The following is a 20,232-nucleotide window of genomic DNA, read 5'->3' as shown; positions in this document are numbered from 1 at the left end:
TCCCGCCTGAAGCTTCTAAATCCTGGAACGTTTAGCTGCCAATCCTGTCCTTCCCTCAACCAAGTCTCTGTAATAGCAACAACGTCATAATTCCAAGTACTAATCCAAGCTCTAAGTTCATCTGCCTTACCTGTTATACTTCTCGCATTGAAACAAATGCACTTCAGACCACCAGTCCCGCTGTGCTCCGCAACATCTCCCTGCCTGCTCTTCCTCTCCATCTTACTGGCCTTGTTTACTAGTTCCCCCTCATTTATTTCACTTGCTGTCCTACTGCTCTGGTTCCCACCCCCCCGCCACACTAGTTTAAACCCTCCCGAGTGACGCTAGAAAACCTCGCAGCCAGTGAGGTTGGAGGAAGTGCCGGAGAGTTGGCGTTTGGCCTCTGCTACATCGTGCTGTTGGTTCTCCAGGTGACAACAACAGCAGCACCTTAACAGGTTTGGTAATGTTAAGGTTGGATCTGAGAGAACGGAGTGCAGTATGTTCAGAGGGAGACATGATGGAGTGAGTGAGAGGAGCATAGAAATTGAGATGGACAATGTCACTCTGGAAATGAAAAGATTGAGAGGGTAAGTGGTTAGAGGGAGGAGTCCTGGTGGACAGAGAATTCTGAAGATGGGTAATAGGGTAATAGTGTGTGCGCGTGTGTGTTCAATGTTGTGCCATGCTCGCAATGCATTGAGGTGAGGGTGTAAGGAAATAAGACTGCGTCCTTTTGTTAAGGGCAGATTGTACTGGGTGATAGGATAGGTCAGAGGGTATCCTGAATAGAAGGCAAGAGGTGAGATTAGAAGAAGGGAGGGAGTCGGAGGGAAGTGAAGGGGAAGATCGATCTGGAGGGGCTTTGGTACCCATGAATTATTGGAGCTTGTGATCCTTACCACCTGAAAGGAAGAGGAAATAATTTTTTTTTTAGGGCATCGGATATGACATGGGATGAAATGAAACTGTGGACCAGGACGCGTGTGCTTGACAGCAGGATGGTGTGTGGCTTGGAGGGGGACTTGCAGGTGGTGGTCCCATGCATCTGCTGTGGTTGCAGGTTTGGAAGGTTCTGTCTAAGGTGCCTCGGTGTGTTGCTGCAGTGCATTTTGTAGATGGTGCACACTACTGCCACTGTGCATCCGTGGTGGAGGAGTGAATGTTGAAGATAGTGGATGGGATGCCAATCAAGCGGGTTGCTTTGTCTTGGAAGGTGTCGAGCTTCTTGAGTGTTGTTGGAGGTGTACCGATTCAGGCAAGTGGACAGTATTCCACCATGCTCTTGACTTGTGCTTTGTAGATGGCGGACAGGCTTTGGGGAGTCAGGAGGTGAGATACACGCCACAGAATTCCCTCAGCCTCTGAGCTGCTCTTGTAGCCACAGTATTTATGTGGCTGGTCCAGTTGAATTTCTGGTCAATGGTATCCCCAGGATGTTGTTAGTGGGGGATTCAGCGATGGTAATGCCATTGAACATCAAGGGGAGATGGTTGAATTCTTTCTTGTTGGAGATGGTCATTGCTTGGTACTTGTGTGGTACGAATGTAACTTGCCACTTATCAGCCCAAGCTTGGATGTTGTCCTTTCCTAACAGCACTGTGGGTGTGTCAACGCCACATGGACTGCTTCAGTAATCTACTGTAGAGGTCTGTTCATATCTAGCCAGGTATATATTTCATATTAAGTTAACCAACAAGCTGAATTGACCATCCCTGCCCATTTGTAGTGCTGGAGATCTAACATGAGAGATCCACCTCGGATTTTGTTCAGAACTAATGGACCTGCTACATGAATCTTCTAAATTGCCTTTTTCAAATTTAGACGCCTTTAGTGGAGTTGTGATCTTCAGTTTGAGATAAAGGGGCAGCATGGCGATAGTTCTGACAGATTGACTACCCGGACAGAGATTGCTCATGCTTCTGATCCCTTAATCCTTCAGAGATTATGCAAGCTCGGGCTGGTCAACTGTCTTTTCATACCTCAACATTTAGCCTCGTAGACTTGAAGGCTGCGATACCTTATTCTTTCATGGGATGTGTGTGTCGCTGGCAATGCCAGCATTTATTGCCCATCCCTGATCGCCCTTGAGGATGTGGTGGTGAGCTGCTGCCTTGAACTGCAGCAGTCCATGTGGCGTCGGGGCACACACACTGCTGTTGGGAAAGGAGTTTCAGGATTTTGACACTGCAACGGTGAATGAATGGCCATTATATTTCCAAGTCAAGATGGTGTGTGGCTTGGAGGGGAACTTGCAGGTGGTGGTGGTCTCATGCATCTGCTATCCTTGCCCTTCTAGGCATAGAAGTTGCACGTTTGGAAGGTGCTGTCGAATGAGGCTTGGCGAGTTGTTGGTGCTCCTTCATTTGCAGTGAACTGCTTGGCTATTTTAAATGGGAAAGGCCATTTTTAAAAAAAAATATAAATCAAATAACTCCTAACTCTTGGGAATAATGAAGGGGCATAATGGGAGGGTCTAAAGCTGAAGGCTGGGTGAACTTGAAAATAAAAGTAAGGATGTTATGCTTCAGTTATACAGGACATTGGTGAGACCACATCTCGAATACTGCATGCAGTTTTGGTCTCATTTAAGGAAGGATGTGAGTGCATTGGAGGTGGTTCAGAGGAGGTTTACTAGATTGATACCTGGAATGAGCAGGTTGTCTTATGAGGAAAGGTTTGACAGACTGGGCTTGTTCTCACTGGAGTTTAGTAGAGTGCGGGGAGACTTGATTGAAGTATATAAGAACCTGAACGGTCTTAAGGTGGATGTGGAAAGGATGTTTCCACTTGTGGGGGGTCCAGAACTAGGGGGCACTGTTTTAGAATTAGGGGTTGCCTTTTCAGGACAGAGATCAGGAGAATTTTTTTTTCTGAGGGTTGTGCGACTTTGGAGCTCTGCCTCAGGAAGTGGTGGAGGCGGGGTCATTGAATAATTTTAAGGCGGGGTAGATAACTTTTGGTTGCCTTGGCTAATAAAAATCTATCGGGGGTAGATGGAAGTGTGGAATTTGAGGCGCAAACAGATCAGCCATGAACTTATTGAATAGCGGAGCTAGCCGAATGGCCTACTTCTGCTCCTAATTCGTTTGTATGTTCGTATGTTTGCTTACAATTAAGTACCCGCACTCAACTTATGTGATCTATCTATTAAATAAGTGAATATCCAGTGGAGAAATACTGAGATAAATCTCCATATATAGGGTTGAATTTGAAAAATCAATCAACAGGGCAGCTTAAAATGTGTCTAATTAAAGTAGGGGTTAAGGGTCATTACTCAAAATGCCAAAAGTGGTGTTCCACAAGGATTAGTCTGGGACCGCTGTGCAATTTACATAAACAGTTCGAACTCTGGGATTGGAAGTACAATTTCAGAATTGTGTGGGAATCTAAAACAAGTAAGAGAGTCAGCAATAAATCCAGTAGAGAATTCAGGAGGAATTTCTTTACCCAAAGAGTGGTAAGAATGTGGACCGCATAAGACATAATGTTGATACATTTGTGGAGTGAGGGTTTGATAGACACATGAGGGAGAAAGGTATAAAAGATAAACTTAGATGAAGTAAGGTGGAAGGAGGCTCGTGTGGAGCATGAAATGCCAGCATAGGCCAATTGGGCCGAATGGCTTGTTTCTGTGCTGTAGACTCTGAATAGAGCTGGATGTTTGCTGAAGGTGCTGTCCCTTCTTCCAGCTGATCCCATTTAAGCTAGAGTGCCTTTAATGAATAAACAGGAACTTGCTGCAGTCTGCCAACTACACAATCTGCTAGGCTCTTTTAAGGGTGCATTATAATAATCCCAAATTATTAGGGCAGCGCAGTAGTTAGCACCGCAGCCTCACAGCTCCAGCGACCTGGGTTCAATTCTGGGTACTGCCTGTGTGGAGTTTGCAAGTTCTCCCTGTGTCTGCGTGGGTTTCCTCCGGGTGCTCCGGTTTCCTCCCACAGCCAAAAGACTTGCAGGTTGATAGGTAAATTGGCCATTATAAATTGCCCCTAGTATAGGTAGGTGGTAGGAGAATATAGGAACAGGTGAGGATGTGGTAGGAATATGGGATTAGTTTAGGATTAGTATAAATGGGTGGTTAATGGTCGGCACAGACTCGGTGGGCCGAAGGGCCTGTTTCAGTGCTGTATCTCTAAATCAAAAATCAAAATCAAATGCCACTTCTGTTTTTGGGCCTAGTCAGTGTGAGTGACACAAATTGCAAGCCAAATAGCCTGTGTGTGGTGTTTGTGTTTTTTTTTATCTTCTCCCTTGAGGGTGAGAGAGAGAACATTTCCTTGTCAGCCTGTGTTGTTGATGTTTTATGTCTGTAGTGTGTTTTTTTTTACTCTAATCAGTTTCCAGTACAGGAAGAGCTGGCCACAGACAGAACAATATCTAACCAAAGCCACGTGGATTTAAACCCCTTGAATGTTTTTCTTTGACGTAAAAAGGGCATTGTCATTGTGGAGAAGAATTGGTACTTCATCAATAAAGCATAAGATTTACAAAATTTGCTAGAGTGCCATGTAATCTAGCAATTGATATTCACCCAAATAGATTTTCTTGCAAACCTGTGCAGATGTGGAAATTGCCATTCTCTTAAAGGCTCTGTCCCATTTAAAACCAAATGGTACCATTTTCATTTGAGCACAAGCATAGGCCTTTTCCCTCAGGATTTAGTGCAATTGGCTTTTTCTATTTAAATTAACTTTTTTTTTGTGCAAAATTGATTTACGAGTGAATGTTGGCTAATTTTGGGGTGGGTGGTGAAAATGGTGTTTTTCGCTGCTTTGATTTGTTTGCGTTGTAGACTGTTGGCATGGAAGGTAGAGTATCCAAAGATTGCCACAATTCGAACATATATTACTGCGTCTGTACTCGTGTAAAGGCACTTAGTGTCTGATTGAGGGACCCGGCATCAGGGGAAGGGGGTGGGTGGAGGGGGCCACTGACTCCATCCTCCCCTGTGAAACCCCTCCCACCATGACCCGCCTGTGGGTCCCTCACCTGGGTCTCGGGTGGGTGCTCTGCTGGCTGCAGTCACCACCTGTGCAGTGGCATAGCTCCATAAAGGAGCTGCTGAACTCAGCGGGCGGGACTTCTGTCACCACGGTCTTTAATTCCCGGGAAGGTCTGCTGCTGTCCGCTTAAGTGCCTTATTGGCACTTCATGCGGCAGGCCTTTCCACAAAGAGGCGACATGGGAACTCTTGACAGCTTTTCAGCTGGTGTCCGAGACCCCCTCTTGCCTACGTAAAATCTCCCCCCACCCCCATCGAGTGAAATCCTGAAGTTTCAAGGGACGACTGAGAGCAGTGACAAGTGAAGTCCTATTATACTCTGATCTTTACCATAGATACTGTTTTATTATTAAACATTGTTTCAAACTGTTATCCCTGAAGTATTGTTTTCCTGCTGGGCAGAATAGAGGGTCGGAGAGTTTAAGAGCTGTTTTGCTATTGTCCTGTATAAGTAAACACTTTGTGTAGGTTGTCTGTAGGTTTGCTGAAACTCTGGAATTGCTTTAGAGTCTCCAGGAATTGACGATTAATCTCCAGAATGCTGCTGCGAGCAACCCAGGAGAACAAACTGACCTGAAACCTTAGCTCTGCTTCTCTCTCCACGGATGCTGCCAGACCTGCTGAGCGTTTTCAGCATTTCTTGTTTGTGTTTCAGATTTCCAGCATCTGCAGTATTTTGCTTTTATTCTGGAAAAATTGGGGTGGATGGGGTTTAAAAATTGTGCACTTCCTTAAAATTCTTTAAATACTTTGGTTATGAGTAATAAAAAAAAAATCTCCTGAAATGGGGCGAAACCAGTTGCTTGACAGTCAGAAACAATCCAATTGGGTAATGGTGTCTATTAGCTTTCTGATTGTCATGGGAAGGTAGAGAACATGAGTGATCAATAACATGAGTGGGGGTGGTAGTTGGCCAGCAGGCGATCATGCGATACCTCTAGGGATATATGCAGAGTTGGCAGTGCCTAGATGATTCATTAGATCTGGGTACTGACTTCTTCATTCTTAAAACTGTTCCTGAGTGCTATCTACCTCGGGGATTGGACAACTTTGCTTGAGAACCTCAAGCAACTGTAAATTTGTCTATTTCATTAATCCAAACCTGGATATTTCTAACTGGACTGGAGGAGTGACCATTTTATTTTGTTTTAGATGATATGCAATCTGAACGTGAAGACAGTGAGGGGCGAGGGAATGGGGCAGATGAAACGTACGAAACTGTAAATGCGTCGACCATGTCTGATGACAGCCTTCGATTCTATGTCAATGTGAATGTGGAACTGGAGCCAACTCCAGATGGTGAGTTTAAGAAGCGGTGTGATACCTTGGTACAATGTTTTGTTTTTGTTATAACAAGGGCTCTTGACACTCGCGTGTTAATGTCAGTGCGACATTCCAATTCTGCCAGTCACTTCTCCCTGCCAGCCAAATGCCTCACAGCTCTGTGTGTCTGTGTGTGTCGTGTAACTACCCTGAACATCTCTCTTTCTCTTTTCCCCCCCCCCCCCACCACCACAAATGCCGGGTGTTCCTCAATGCAAGGTGCATTATCACCTGAGCCTATGTGGACAATGTCGGGATAGTCAAACATGTGACTGACATCCGAGCTCCGTCCCATACCCACTGCACTTCCCAGCAGAAGTCAATCGTTGCAGTCAGGAACGTGAACTATGTTTTTTCATGCTGTTTTCATTTGTACTCTCCACGCCCCCCTCCCCCACCCCTCCACCCAAACTCTCCAGGTAAGGTACAGAGGCGAACTGTGATCATTACACTCTGCTTGAGAGCAGCATAACCCAGAAAACAGATTTGGGACCTTGCTAACAAAGCTACTTTAAGAATTTCTCAATTGCTCCACTGACATGCATGCACTCCATTCGCTTCCATCAGTATGAAACTCCTCTTGCCCAGTTAGAACTATCCAGGTTTGAATTCATGAAATGGACAAATTTGCATTTTTGAAGATGAATCTCAATGTGGTGGTGAATTTGGAATTGTAACAGAGGATGGGAGTAGGAGGAGGAGAAAAATTGAGGTACATTAAGTACATTTTTATCCAGTCTCTCACTGATTATGGTGGTCCATGTGGTACTTGTTGACTGTTCTGTCTAGATTGCCCTGATTAGTTTCGTTGTTAAAAGTGCTGTCTAGTGTGGAACTGAGCTGCATAAAATCAGCAAGGTAGTTGATCTTGGCTGTAGCAGTGGTGGGCTCTCTACAAATGGCTTCAGCAACCCCTGCTGACCAAGTGCATGGTTATGGATATCATCTGACAGTGGCTTGACCATGGTCAGCAAAAAAAAAAGGCTGGTGGGAGAAAACGAAAACTGGAAATGCTGGAAATATTCAGATCAGGCAGCATCTGTGGAGAGAAAAACCGTTAACATTTCAGGTGAACTCTTTCTCTCTCCAGAGATTGCCTGACCTGAGTATTTGCAGCATTTTCTGTTTTTGTTTCCGATTTCCAGCATCCGCAGTATTCTGCTTTTGTATTAGCTGGTGGGAGAAGTTTGTTTTGACTGATATGGTCATGTGGCAGCCACTGGTCCAGTCGCAAGTCATCAGTCATAGGGGAAGAAATTGAGGACAAAGGCACAGTTAGGTGAAGCTAATTTTACTTGAGGGTGTTGTCTCCTCTCCATTGTTATGACAATGCTTGGGGTGCAAGTCTATTGCAAACAGTGGCCCTTCATGTGTTCTCTTTTATTTAAGATACAATGAAAGTTTTTTTTAAAATAATGAAAGTGAGTAGGGCACCCCAGAGAATGAGAAATGCCTTGACATTCTTGCACAGGCTTTTGATTTGCTGAAAAAATCCACTTTGAATGAAGGTTCCATGAGTTGTACAAGCCATTGTTCTATGGAGTTACCTAGTGATTCTTTTTTTGTTAACAAGGAAAAAGGACCATGGGTGAACCTTGCTGGCAGTGGCGCCAAGGAATCCCTCAGAGAGCACTATCCAGCAACAATAGGTCTCTGGTGAATGGGGATAATTCTGTACACAATGGAGCTGCATTTCCTTATATTGACTCTTCAGTCCTTTTTATGTCTGTAGGCACAATGCTGACCCACAGTCTACATCAGATAGCTTATTTTAAAACTTTGATGTCCATGGGCTCTGGGCTAGTAAGTTTCCTTCTGGAAGAATGTCTCATTGATCAACTAGTTGTATTTTTGTAAAAGTAAAGTTATATAATTGTTCATGCAAGGGTGATGTTGATCTCGCAGCAGGTTATTTGAAAACTGATGTCCCCTTTTGAATTATTGCCAAGGTTTTTTTAGATGGTACATGGGGTTAGACATGGGCTTTCAACCAAGTTTAAATAGCAGCTTTTAATGAGAAGCTGTGGCACAATTCAAACGGGAGCAGGGGATGTTCTGCTGGTGTCCTGGCCAATATGCATCTCTCTGCCATCATCACCAAAGCAAATTAATCCTGTTGACTATCTCATTGCTTTTTAAGAACAACATAAGAAATAGGAGTAGACCATCCAGCCCCTTGAGCCTGCTGCGCCATTCAATAAGATCCTGGTTGATCTTTTACCTCAACTTCACTTTCCTACCCTATCCCTTGATTTTCCCTCAGTATGGATTTTGCTTACAAATCTTTAATATTTCTGTGATGTTGGCAAGATAGTATTTATTGCCCATCCTTAGTTACCCTGAGAAGGGGTTGGTTGGCCTTTCCCCTTAACTGCAGTCTAGTCTATACAGCAATGTTATTGGATAGGGAATTCCAGCATACTGACCTAGAGATAATGATCAAGTCGGGATGCTGTTTCCAAGGCATTTCTGTTCTTAGCATTGAACAGGCTGTAGTGTGCCTAATCGGTAAATGAGGTGCTGTTCCTCGAGCTTGGGTTGATGTTCACTGGAACACTACAGCAATCCCAGGACAGAGATGAGGGCATAAGTGCAGGGGGGTGCGTTGAAATGGCCAGAAATCAGAAGCTCGGGGGTCATGCTTTCGGATTGAGCGGAGGTGTTCCGCAAAGTGGTCACCCAGTCTGCGTTTGGTCTCCCCAGTGAAGCGGAGACCACATTGTAAGCAGCGAATACAGTATACTACATTGAAAGAAGTACAAGTAAATCACTGCTTCACCTGAAAGGAGTGTTTGGGGCCTTGCAGTGAGGAGAGAGGAGGTAAATGGGCAGGTATTACACCTCCTGCAATTGCAGGAGAAGGTGCCATGGGAAGGGGACGAGGTGGTGGGGGTAATGGAGGAGTAAACCAGGGCATCGCAGAGGGAACGATTCCTTCGGAATGCTGATGGGAAAGGAGGGGAAGATGCGACTGGTAGTGGCATCACACTGGAGATGGCGGAGGATGATCCTTTGGATGTGGAGGCTGCTGGGGTGGAAAGTGAGGATAAGGGAACCCTGTTGTGGTTCTGGGGGGGAGGGAAAGGGATGAGGGTAGAAGTGTGGGAAATGGGTCGGACATGGTTGAGGGCCCTGTCAACCACAGGGGGTGGGGGGGGGGAATCCTCTGTTGAGGAAAAAAGACATAACAGAAGTGCTGTCATGGAAGGCTGTATCAACAGCGCAGATGCATCAGAGATGGAGAAACTGGTACAATGGAATGGAGTCCTTGCAGGAGGCAGGGTGTGAAGAAGTGTAGTCGAGGTAGCTGTGGGAGTCGGTGGGCTTATAATGAATATTAGACAGCCTATCCCCAGAGATGGAGATAGGGAAGTGTCTGACATGGACAAGGTAAAGGTGAGAAGGGTGGAAATTAGAAGCACAGTTGATTAAAATGTTCCAGTTCTGGGTGGGAGCAGGAAGCGGCACTGATAGTCATCAATGTACTGGAAAAAGAGTTGGGGGAGGGGACCTTAGTAGGACTGGAACAAGGAAGGTTCGACATTTCCCACAAAAAGACAGGCATAATTAGGACTCATACGAGTACCCATAGCAACACCTTTTTTACTTGAAGGATATGAGTGGAGTTGAAGGAGAAGCTGTTCAATGTGAGAACAAGTTCAGCCAGGCGGAGGAGGGTGGTGGTGGATGGGGACTAGTTGGGCCTCTGTTCAAGGAAGAAGCGGAGAGCCCTCAAACCATCCTGGTGGGGGTTGGAGGTGTAGAGCGATTGGACGTCCATAGTGAAGAGGAGGCGGTTGGGGCCAGGAAACTGGAAATTGTCAAAATGACGTAGGGCGTCCGAAGAGTCATGGATGTAGGTGGGAAGAGACTGGACCAGCAGAGAAAAGATAGTCAAGATATGAAGAAATAAGTTCAGTGGGGCAAAGATAATTACAGCACAGGAACAGGCCCTTCGGCCCTCCAAGGCAGGAGCAGGCTGACACAATGGGTCTGCCAGGACAGTCCCGTTTGTGGATTTTGGGAAGGATGTAGAAGCGAGCTGTCCAGTGTTGCGGGACTGAGGTTGGAAGCTGTAGAGGGAAGATCTCCAGAGGAGATGAGGTCAGTGACAGTCCTGTGGACAGTTGCTTGATTTTCGGTGGTGGGGTCATGGTCCAGGGGAAAGTAGGAAGAAGTGTCTGAGAGTTGCCGCTCAGCCTCTGCAAGGTCAAGGTCGGTACGCCAGACAACAACAGCACCACCCTTGTCTGCAGGTTTGATAATGCTGGGGTTAGACCTGAGAGAACGGAGTGCAGCAAGTTCAGAGAGGGACAGGTTAGAGTGAGTGAGGGGGGCAGAGAAATTGAGATGGCTGATGTCTCACCAACAGTTTTGAATGAAAAGATCAAGAGTGGGTAAGAGGCCAGGGGGAGGGGTCCAGTTAGAGGGAGAATGCTGGAGGCGGTTGAATGGGTCTGCTGTTCGGGGGGAGGACTCCCGGTCAAAGAAGTGAACCCGGAGGCGATGGAAGAAGAGTTCAACGTCCTGCCGAGCGCAAAATTTAATTGAGGTGGGACTGTAAGGGGATAAAACTGAGTCCTTTTGAATACAGAACGTTCAGCGTCGGAGAGGGGAAGATCAAAGGGTATAGTGAATATGCGGCGGGGGGGTGGGTTCAGAGGGAAGTGAAGGGGAAGAAGGATCTGGAGGGGCATTAGTTCCCATCAGCTGCTGGAGTTTGTGTTCCTTAACACCTGAAAGGTGTCAAAACAACACTTGGTATTTGGCAAACTCACTTCCCCACTCTCTTCACAGGTTCCAAGCTCCCCCTAATAATTTACAAAGGATGAGAATATAGATTTTACAACTCTGAGGGTTCTCAAGCCAAAAAAAGAAATCAATGATGACAACTGATGGTATTGAACTGGAATAGGACAGAATAAATGTCCTTGGCGAGGGGAGGAGGGGTTAAGAAGTGCAGTGCAGCTGCTCTCAATGTTACATGAACATAGGATGAAATTCCTTGCTAAGTGGTTTTAGCATACTCGTTAAAATGCGTTTAACTTGGAATGCATTAACAGCTTAAAGAATGCTAAATTAGTGCAAATAGAAAATTCATATGAACAAATATAGCTGAGTAATTTCACCTCAGGAGAATCTTGTGGACAGTTTGCTTTGCAACACTGCTGCAAACAGCAGTCCTGACTTCTGCATGGGTAATGGAAAGTAACTGAGGAAATGTTGCTGGGCCCACCTTAGGAACTGCTGTTTCCCAGTATCTCCAAAGCAGCATTGCCCCCATGTTGGCAATGCAAGCACTCTATTCAGTGCCAGCCTTCACTCGGTAGCAGCACTCTCACCACAAAGTCAGAAAATCCTGGATTCAACTCCTGGAGGTGCCATTCTCCGGATGAGTTGTTAAACCAAGGGTGCATCTGCCCTCTTAGGTGGATGTAAAAAAAAAAATCCTATGCCACTATTTCAAAGAAGAGCTGTTGAGTTCACCCTGGTATCCTGGTCAATATTTATCCCTCAACTGATTCTCTGGTAATTTCCTCACTGCTATTTGTGGGACCTTGTACACAAATTAGTTGTTACATTTCCTCCATTACAACAGCAACTACATTTCAAAAGTTCTTCATTGGCCGTGAAGCTCTTGGGGACATTTTGTAGTTGTGAACGGTGCTACTTATATATGGAGTCTTCCTCGTTTCTTACTGCTACCACTGTCAGCTTCCATCACACTTTTTTGCTGGTTCGGCCTTCTCTGCACCTGCGAAGCAAGGCTGCTAGCAGGCAGCCTGGAGTGTCTAAGACAGTTGCCTATGTTTCATTGATTAGGAGGTCATCAGGGATACAGACAGAACTATGGGAGGTGATTAACACTAGAAGGGCTGAACTCCTAACGCACACCACTTAGATTGGCCAATATAATTGGGGATTTCTTTAAAGATGTACATGTTGCTGCTTTTGACCGTTCTTGATACTTAGCGCAGTTTGGATTCTTGTAGCAGTATTTGTATCACAATGTGTAGGAGTTCCTTGTCCAGTATGTCAAAGGGTAGCTCTAAAACCCTTAAGTGTATCTGTGACACAAGGAAGTTACGATTGTTTGGCGATACCAACCAGGTACAGGTCAATTTAGTGTGCAATTTACCAAGACCAAGAAAGTGAGAATGAAACTAACCAGTCCAGATACAGCTGCTAGTGTGGAAGGTGAGCAGAGGATCCAAAAGGGGTGGATAGGACCTCCGCAGATAAACAGTTCATCGCTCTTGACCTCTCGACTATCCTCTCAAAATATGTCTGAGGCCGAAACTGGTAAATCCAGTGATTTTTTTTTTTTCCATTGCTCAGTAATAATTTGTGATTCAGCATTCTCAATGCTATTTTTCCAAAGGTTTTGATGAAAAAGCTACAATGGAAACCTTTCACTAACCTAAATGTTTTCTATGTTTAATAATCTGTGATCCTTTTTCCCTTTTGCAGAGAATGACAATGCTGGATGTGTCTTGTTGCATACTTCCAGAAAAGTAAGTGACCCTTTTTATTGTCCCAATTTATAAGATGGAATAATTTTTATCCCACTGTCACCTCCAATATTGTAAAAGTCAGTGTATAAATGTTGATTAGAGAAGTTAATGTGTAAAGTATGTGAACTGAATGCTAAGAAAGATGATTGGAGAACATTCGAATGATACTTCAAACATAACCTTTTGAAATAGGTGTTCACCATTTGAATCCTATTGTACAGAAGGAGGCTATTCAGCCCATCATTTACTGTGCCGTCTCTTTGAAGGAGCTATCCAATTAGTCTCAACCCCTGCCTTTTTTTTACCCCCCCCCCCCCCCCATAGTCCTGAAATTGTCTTTTTCAAGTATATATCCAATTCCCTTTTTGGGAAGGTACTGTTTATTTACTTCCACCACCCATTCAGCCAGTGCATTCCAGATCATTATAACTTGCTTCATAGAAAAAAAAATCTCACCTCCTCTGCCAGTTCTTCTGCCAATTATTTTCAAGCTGTGTTCTTTGGTTTCTGACACTTCTGCCAGGAGATGTTCTTTATTCTGGACAGTTGTATAAGGATCTTTTACTCCCACTGGTGCAAATGATACTCTTTTGAAATAGACCCAAATCCTGTAATCCATGGAGGGACAAATGCAAAAACCATTGCTGGTGGCTTTGGAGATAGGAAAAGAACCCAAGCAAAGGAAGACATCTTGTGTACAACTGTTGGAGACAATGAAAGCTGGCTTGCAGTATAATAAATGCAAACTTCCTTTCCCTGCTTGCATGCTGTTCACAATGGTGACACATCAAGTCCCATTAAACACAAATTAAATGATTTTGAAAGTGGATGATTCGTAAGGGAACCAGGCAAACCATTTGTTCTTGCAGAAAGATATGACTAATATTTGTGTCTCAACCCACATCATCATATCAGTCAAGTTCTCTTGAGTGCATATCAGAAATTCCTCTACTTCCCTACCCTCGGCATTATGTTTTTCACAATCTGTTAGGGTAATTAAAGTTTCCTAATATTACAACTCTGTTTTTGTTACATAGCTTTGAAATTTTTTGACAAATTTATTTATCTATCCTCTCACTGTTTGGAGCTCCATTTTGGGGGGAAAAAAAAAACTTACAGCACTACAACAGTTCACCTTTTCCTCAACTCAAACTAACTAGATTCTGTCTTAGAACCATTTATTAAATCTTTTCTATTTAGAACTGTAACATCGTCCTTGCTTAATACTGCCACACACCCTCTTTTTCCTTTTTTAAAAAATTCATTCATGGGATGTGGGCGACGCTGGCCAGGCCAGCATTTATTGCCCATCCCTAATTGCCCTTGAGAAGGTGGTGGTGAGCTGCCTTCTTGAACCGCTGCAGTCCATGTGGGGTAGGTATACCCACAGTGCTGTTAGGAAGGGAGTTCCAGGATTTTGACCCTGCGACATTGAAGGAACGGCGATATAGTTCCAAGTCAGGATGGTGTGTGACTTGGAGGGGAACTTGCAGGTGGTGGTGTTCCCATGTATTTGGTAAAGGTAGTTGGTAAAGGTCGCGGGTTTGGAAGGTGCTGTCTGAGGAGCCTTGGTGCATTGCTGCAGTGCACCTTGTAGATGGTACACGCTGCTGCCACTGTGCGTCGGTGGAGGGAGTGAATGTTTGTTTGTAGATGGAGTGCCAATCAAGCGGGCTGCTTTGTCCTGGATAGTGTCGAGCTTCTTGAGTGTTGTTGGAGCTGCACCTGCATACTTTCTTTCCTGCATACTTGGTTACCAGGAACACTTAAGAAATCATTCCTGGCCTGCTTTCAACCATGTCACAATGCCCATTTCTCATTTCTACTGCTTTCGAGTTCCCCATCCCCTACCAAATTAGTTTAAACCTTCTAAAACTTCTATTGTCTTTTTTAATATCCAGTCGAGGTCTCTGGCAAGTACATAGTGTCATACAGGCCCCCACCTGTCAAGAATGAGGCATATTAAATTTGTCATATGAACATTGATATTAAACCTGCTAAGAGAAGACCTGTTAGAAGGGCAGCCAGACACTTAGCTGAAAAACATTTGCACACTAACACAGTGCTTGTGGAGACAAAAGGACCATTCCCTGACCTATTCAACCCACAATGGATTTTGATCACCAGACATTGAAGGTGTGAGGAAGAGCATTCCAGAGACTGCAGTATGCTCCTGGACTGAAGAAAACCTCTCCTGTCTGGCTCTCCCTCTCTTTTCTCATGGAACTCCAAGTCCACTGAAGATGCATAAATCCTAAGAGTGAAAGGTCTCCTATAGCGAACAAGGTTTAAAAAGAATACTGGGCCCCAGTGAAGATCAAGATCTACCTGCAATCAAGGACTCTACAGTGAGATCGAAGAACCATAACACAAACCTTCTTCAGAGATTGCTTCAAACTTTTCCACTTTATTTTCTTCTTTTCTGTCTCTATCTGCACGTGTGCATCACGTACGCACGTTAGCTTGGGTGCATCATGTATCCGTAGGTATTAACCGAATTAGAGTTTGTCTAATAAATTTCAACTTTCCTTTAAACCTAAGAAAGCCTGTTTGTGCTGGTTTCTTTGCTTTATAATTGGAAAGTGGTGAACAAGGATTCACCAAGGGGGAGCTAAAAACACTGTTTAAAATTAAACCCTGTTACGGTAAGACCAAGTGAAGGCTGAGAGGGAACTCCTTTCTCACCTGGTTGTAACAATAGCGTAACTCATAACTTAACCGGGGAGATGGTATGTAGTGGTAATATCATTGGACTAGTAATCCAGAGGTCCAGGCCAATTTCTTGGACAATGGCTCAAATTCCATTATGGCAGTGGGTGGAATTTTAAATTCAATGAATTAATAAATTCAATTAATAATCTGGAATTGAAAGCGAGTGTCAGTAATGGTGCAATGAAATTCTCATCGCTTGCCATAAAAACCTATCTGGTTCACCTAATGTCTTAATGGAGTCATAGAATCGTACAGCATAGAAACAGGCCCTTTGATCCACTGTGTCCATGCTGAGCATAATGCCTATCTATACTAATCCCGCCTGCCTGCATTAATTCCATATCCCTCTATGCCTTGCTCATTCAAGTACCTGTCCAAATGCCTCTTAAATGTTGCTACTGTTCCTGCCTCCACCACCTCCTCAGGCAGCTCATTCCAGATACCCACTATTCTTTGTGTGAAAAATTTACCCCTTTGATCCCCTTTAAACCTCCTCCCTCTCACCTTAAAGCTATACCCTCTAGTTTTAGTCACCCCTACCATGGGAAACAGACTCTGGCTATCTACCCTATCTATGCCTCTCAATTTTATATACCTCTATCATGTCCCCTCTCAGCCTCCTTCGCTCCAGGGAAAACAGACCCAGCCTATCCAATCTCTCTTTATAACTCAAGCCCTCCAAACCAGGCAACATCCTTGTGAATCTTTTCTGCAGCCTCTCTAGCTTAATCACATCTTTCCTGTAGTGCGGCGACCAGAACTGCACACAGTACTCCAAATGCGGCCTAACCAACATTATGTACAACTGTAATATGACGTCCCAACTCTTGTACTCAGTGCCTTGGCCGATGAAGGCAAGCATGCCATACACCTCCTTCATCACCCTGTCTACCTGTGTTGCCACTTTCAGGGAACTATGTACTTGCACCCCAAGGTGGTGTCTGCTTAACAACACTCCCCAGGGCCCTGCCATTCACTGTATATGTCCTGCCCTGGTTTAACTTCCCAAAATGCATCACTGCACTCTTTTCTGCATTAAATTCCATTTGCCAATCCCTTGCCCACTTTCCCAGTTTATCTATATCCTGTTGTAACCTTAGACAACCTTCTTCACTGTCCACTATACCATCAATTTTGGTGTCTTCTGCAAACTTACTAATCATGCCCCCTACATTCACATCCAAGTCATTAATATATAAGACAAACAACAGAGGGCCCAGCACTGATCCCTGTGGCACACCACTGGCCTCCAATTGGAAAAACTACCACCCTCTGCCTCCTATCACCCAGCCAATTTTGTATCCAATGTGCTAGCTCACCCTGGATCCCATGTGTTTGAACCTTCTGGACCAGCTTACCATGCAGGACCTTGTCAAAGGCCTTGCTAAAGTCCATGTAGACAACATCCATCGCCCTGCCCTTGTCAATCCCCTTGGTCACCTCCTCGAAAAACATGATTTCCCACGCACAAAGCCATGCTGACTATCCCTAATCAGACCATGCCTTTCCAAATGCATATAAATCCTGTCTCTCAGAATCCTTTCCAATAACTTTCCCATCACTGATGTAAGGCTCACCGGCCTGTAGTTCCCTAGCTTATCCCTGCTGCCCTTCTTAAATAAAGGCACAACATCAGCTATCCTCCAGTCTTCTGGTACCTCACCCGTGGCTAACGATGATACAAAAATCTCTGCCAGGGCCCCAGCAATCTCCTCCCTTGCTTCCCATAGCATCCTAGGATACACCTGGTCAGGCCCTGTGGATTTATCCACCTTAATTTGCTTCAAAACCTCCTAACACCTTCTCCTTTTTGTAATGTTGATATGCTCCAGGTTGTCACTGTTCCCTCCCTTGAACTCACTAACTTCCATGACCTTCTCCACGGTAAATACGGACGAGAAGTATTCATTTAAGACCTCGCCCATTTCCCGTGGCTCCACACATAGATTGCCACACTGATCCTTAAGGGGACCTACTCTCTCCCGAGCTACCCTTTTACTCTTAATATACTTATAGAATCTTTTAGGATTCTCCTTTATCGTATCTGCCAGGAAAATCTCATGGCCCCTTTTCGCCCTCCTAATTTCCTTCTGCCGTCCTTACCTGGTCTGGCCTACATGTGACTCCAAGCCCACAGTAATGTGGTTGACTCTTAACTGCCCTCTGAAATGGCCCAGGAAGCTACTCAGTTACCAAGGGCAATTAGGGATGGGCAATAAATGCTGACCTTGCCAGTGAAACCCACATCCCATGAAATAATTTTTTTTTAAAAAGTTACTATTCCTATATGAAGTTTTTTTTTAAAATTGGTCATTCATGTTTGTTCAAGCAGAACACCCCACCCATACCAACATGCCTCGCAAGCCAATAACCCATACCTGGAGCAAGATGGCAGTTCTTCTGCTGACAGTTAATGGAAGACCATTATCTGATTGATCGATCTGAATCACGCTCCGTATTCTCAATGTTATCAGATCGGTGCTATCGGCCGTTTGTCTGTCTGGGCTCAATTGGGGGCTGAAACAGAACCAGAAAGAAGGTTAGCCATGTAAGCTGGAAAATGAGTTCAATTCTTAGGCTGTGCTGCATTGCCCTATCTCATGGTCTAATGTGATGCCTGTGTTCAAGAAGGGAGGGAGACAAAAAGCAGGAAACTATAGGCCAGTCAGCCTAACATCAGTCGTTGGGGGAAAATGCTAGAGTCCATTATTAAGGAAGAAATAGCAGGATATTGAGAAAAGCTTAATGCAATCAAACAGTCAACATGGTTTTGTGAAAGGGAAATCATGTTTGACAAATTTGCTCGAGTTCTTTGAGGATATAACAAGCAGAGTTGATAAAGGAGAACCGGTCAATGTAGTGTATTTGGATTTCCAGAAGGCATTCAATAAGGTGCCACAAGAAAGATTATTGCACAAGATAGGAACTCACAGTATTGGGGGTAATGTATTAGCATGGATTGAGGATTGGTTAACTCTCAGAAGACAGTCTGGATTAATGAGTCTTTTTCAGGTTGGAAAGACGTAACTAGTGGAGCGCCACAAGGATCAGTCCTGGGGCCTCAATTATTTACTATCTATTAATGACTTGGACGGAGCAGAGTGTAATAGATCCAAATTTGCTGACGATACAAAAATAGGTGGGAGGGCATGTTGTGATGAAGACATAAGGAATCTACAAGGGGATATAGATAGGTTGAGTGAGTGGGCAAAAACTTGGCAGATGGAAGTTAATGTCGGAAATTGTGAGGTCATGCACTTTGGTAGGAAGAATCAAAAGGCAGACTATTTAAATGGAGAGAGACTTCAAACGTGCAGCACAGAGGGATCTGGGTGTTCTTGTGCATGAAACACAAAGTTACCATTCAGGTGCAGCAAGTAATTAAGAAGGCAAACGGAGTTTTGGCTTTTATTGCGAGGGGGTTGGAGTTTAAAAATAGGGAAGTCTTGTAACAACTGTACAGGGTGTTGGTGAGGCTGCACCTGGAATACTGTGTACCGTTTTAGTCCCCATATTTAAGAAAGGATATACTGGCATTGGAGGCAGTTCAAAAGAGATTCACTAGGCTGATTCCTGGGATGAAGGGGTTGACTTATCAAAAATGGCTAAACAGGTTAGGCCTTTCTTCATTAGAGTTTAGAAGAATGAGGGGTGATCTTATTGAAACATACAAGATTCTGAGAGGGCTCGACAGGGTAAATGTTGAGAAGATGTTTCCACTAGTGGGGGAATCTCGAACTAGAGGACATAGTTACAGAATAAGGAGACACTCATTTAAAACTGAGATGCAAAGGAATTTCTTCTGAGGGTCGCGAATGTCTGGAATTCTCTACCCCAGAGAGTTGTGGAGGCTAGATCACAAAGTATTTAAAGAGGCGGTGGGTAGCTTTTTGAAATATCGGGGAGTTGAGGGCTATGAGGACGAAAGAGGAGTTGAAGTCTGGGGCAGATCAGCCATGATATTGAATGGCGGGGCAGGCTTGAGGGGCTGAATGGCCTACTCCTCCTATTTCTTATGTAGTTAGGGAGCTGGCCTCTTTCTCTAGTGCAGGTAGGGGATAGTTTGATTGCTGTGTGCTCCTGATTGCTATGACTGTGATTGAAAGTCAGTGTTGGTGAAAGAGCAAGCATGGGTCAGCTGTGATTCCTCTCCCATGGCCAAATAGTCATTTGGTCATGTTTGTTGGAACTAATTGGCATGCTATGAATGTTCTTTGATCAGTAATCAGGATTATTTCCTGGGGGACTGTAGTTCTCTCATCAGCTTCAGGGTTCAGTAGGAATGGTGGTCCAGTCCTCCATTGCAGCCTGGACACCTGAAGGCAATAATTACTTCAATTATCCATATTATTCTCCACCCACCCCTTCCCCTGCACCCTCAACTTCGTGCAAAGGGGATGAGGGGCACCTTTTATTTTGGAGCAGTGCTGGCAGTGTTGAGGGGTGGGGGAAATCACTGGCCTGTGCTGGGTGGCTATCATGTATATTTAAATGAGACATTCCCTGAGCCCACCTTCTCCATCAGTCAGTGCTGGAGGAGGACCCCCGGCAGACAAGATTGCAGCTTGTGGAATTTTCATTAGCCCTGATTTTTGAACGCCGGTATAAATCCCACAAGCAGATAAAACGAACAGTATTGCCAACAGGGGCTGGCACATGAGCAATAAAGAAACATCACCAGAGATGCAGGTT

The 20,232-nt window shown here is 44.7% G+C and overlaps 1 protein-coding gene across 8 annotated transcripts in view; it reads left to right on the top strand.

Moving 5' to 3' along the window:
* The window catches only part of slc4a11 (solute carrier family 4 member 11), a 268,474-nt gene that overhangs the window by 120,047 nt on the left and 128,195 nt on the right, over positions 1-20,232 (top strand). For 6 of the 8 annotated variants that reach the window (XM_068028720.1, XM_068028725.1, XM_068028724.1 and 3 more), the window contains 2 exons: positions 6,143-6,289; positions 12,785-12,828. In XM_068028720.1, the coding sequence (XP_067884821.1) occupies positions 6,143-6,289; positions 12,785-12,828 (191 nt within the window). The remainder of the gene's footprint in view (positions 1-6,142; positions 6,290-12,784; positions 12,829-20,232) is intronic. The other 2 variants (XM_068028726.1, XM_068028727.1) reach the window with 1 other exon arrangement.

This window comes from Heterodontus francisci, chromosome 1 (assembly GCF_036365525.1).
Source record: "Heterodontus francisci isolate sHetFra1 chromosome 1, sHetFra1.hap1, whole genome shotgun sequence".
Classification (NCBI taxonomy): Eukaryota; Metazoa; Chordata; class Chondrichthyes; order Heterodontiformes; family Heterodontidae; genus Heterodontus; species Heterodontus francisci.
This window is presented reverse-complemented; position numbering and strand designations above follow the sequence as displayed.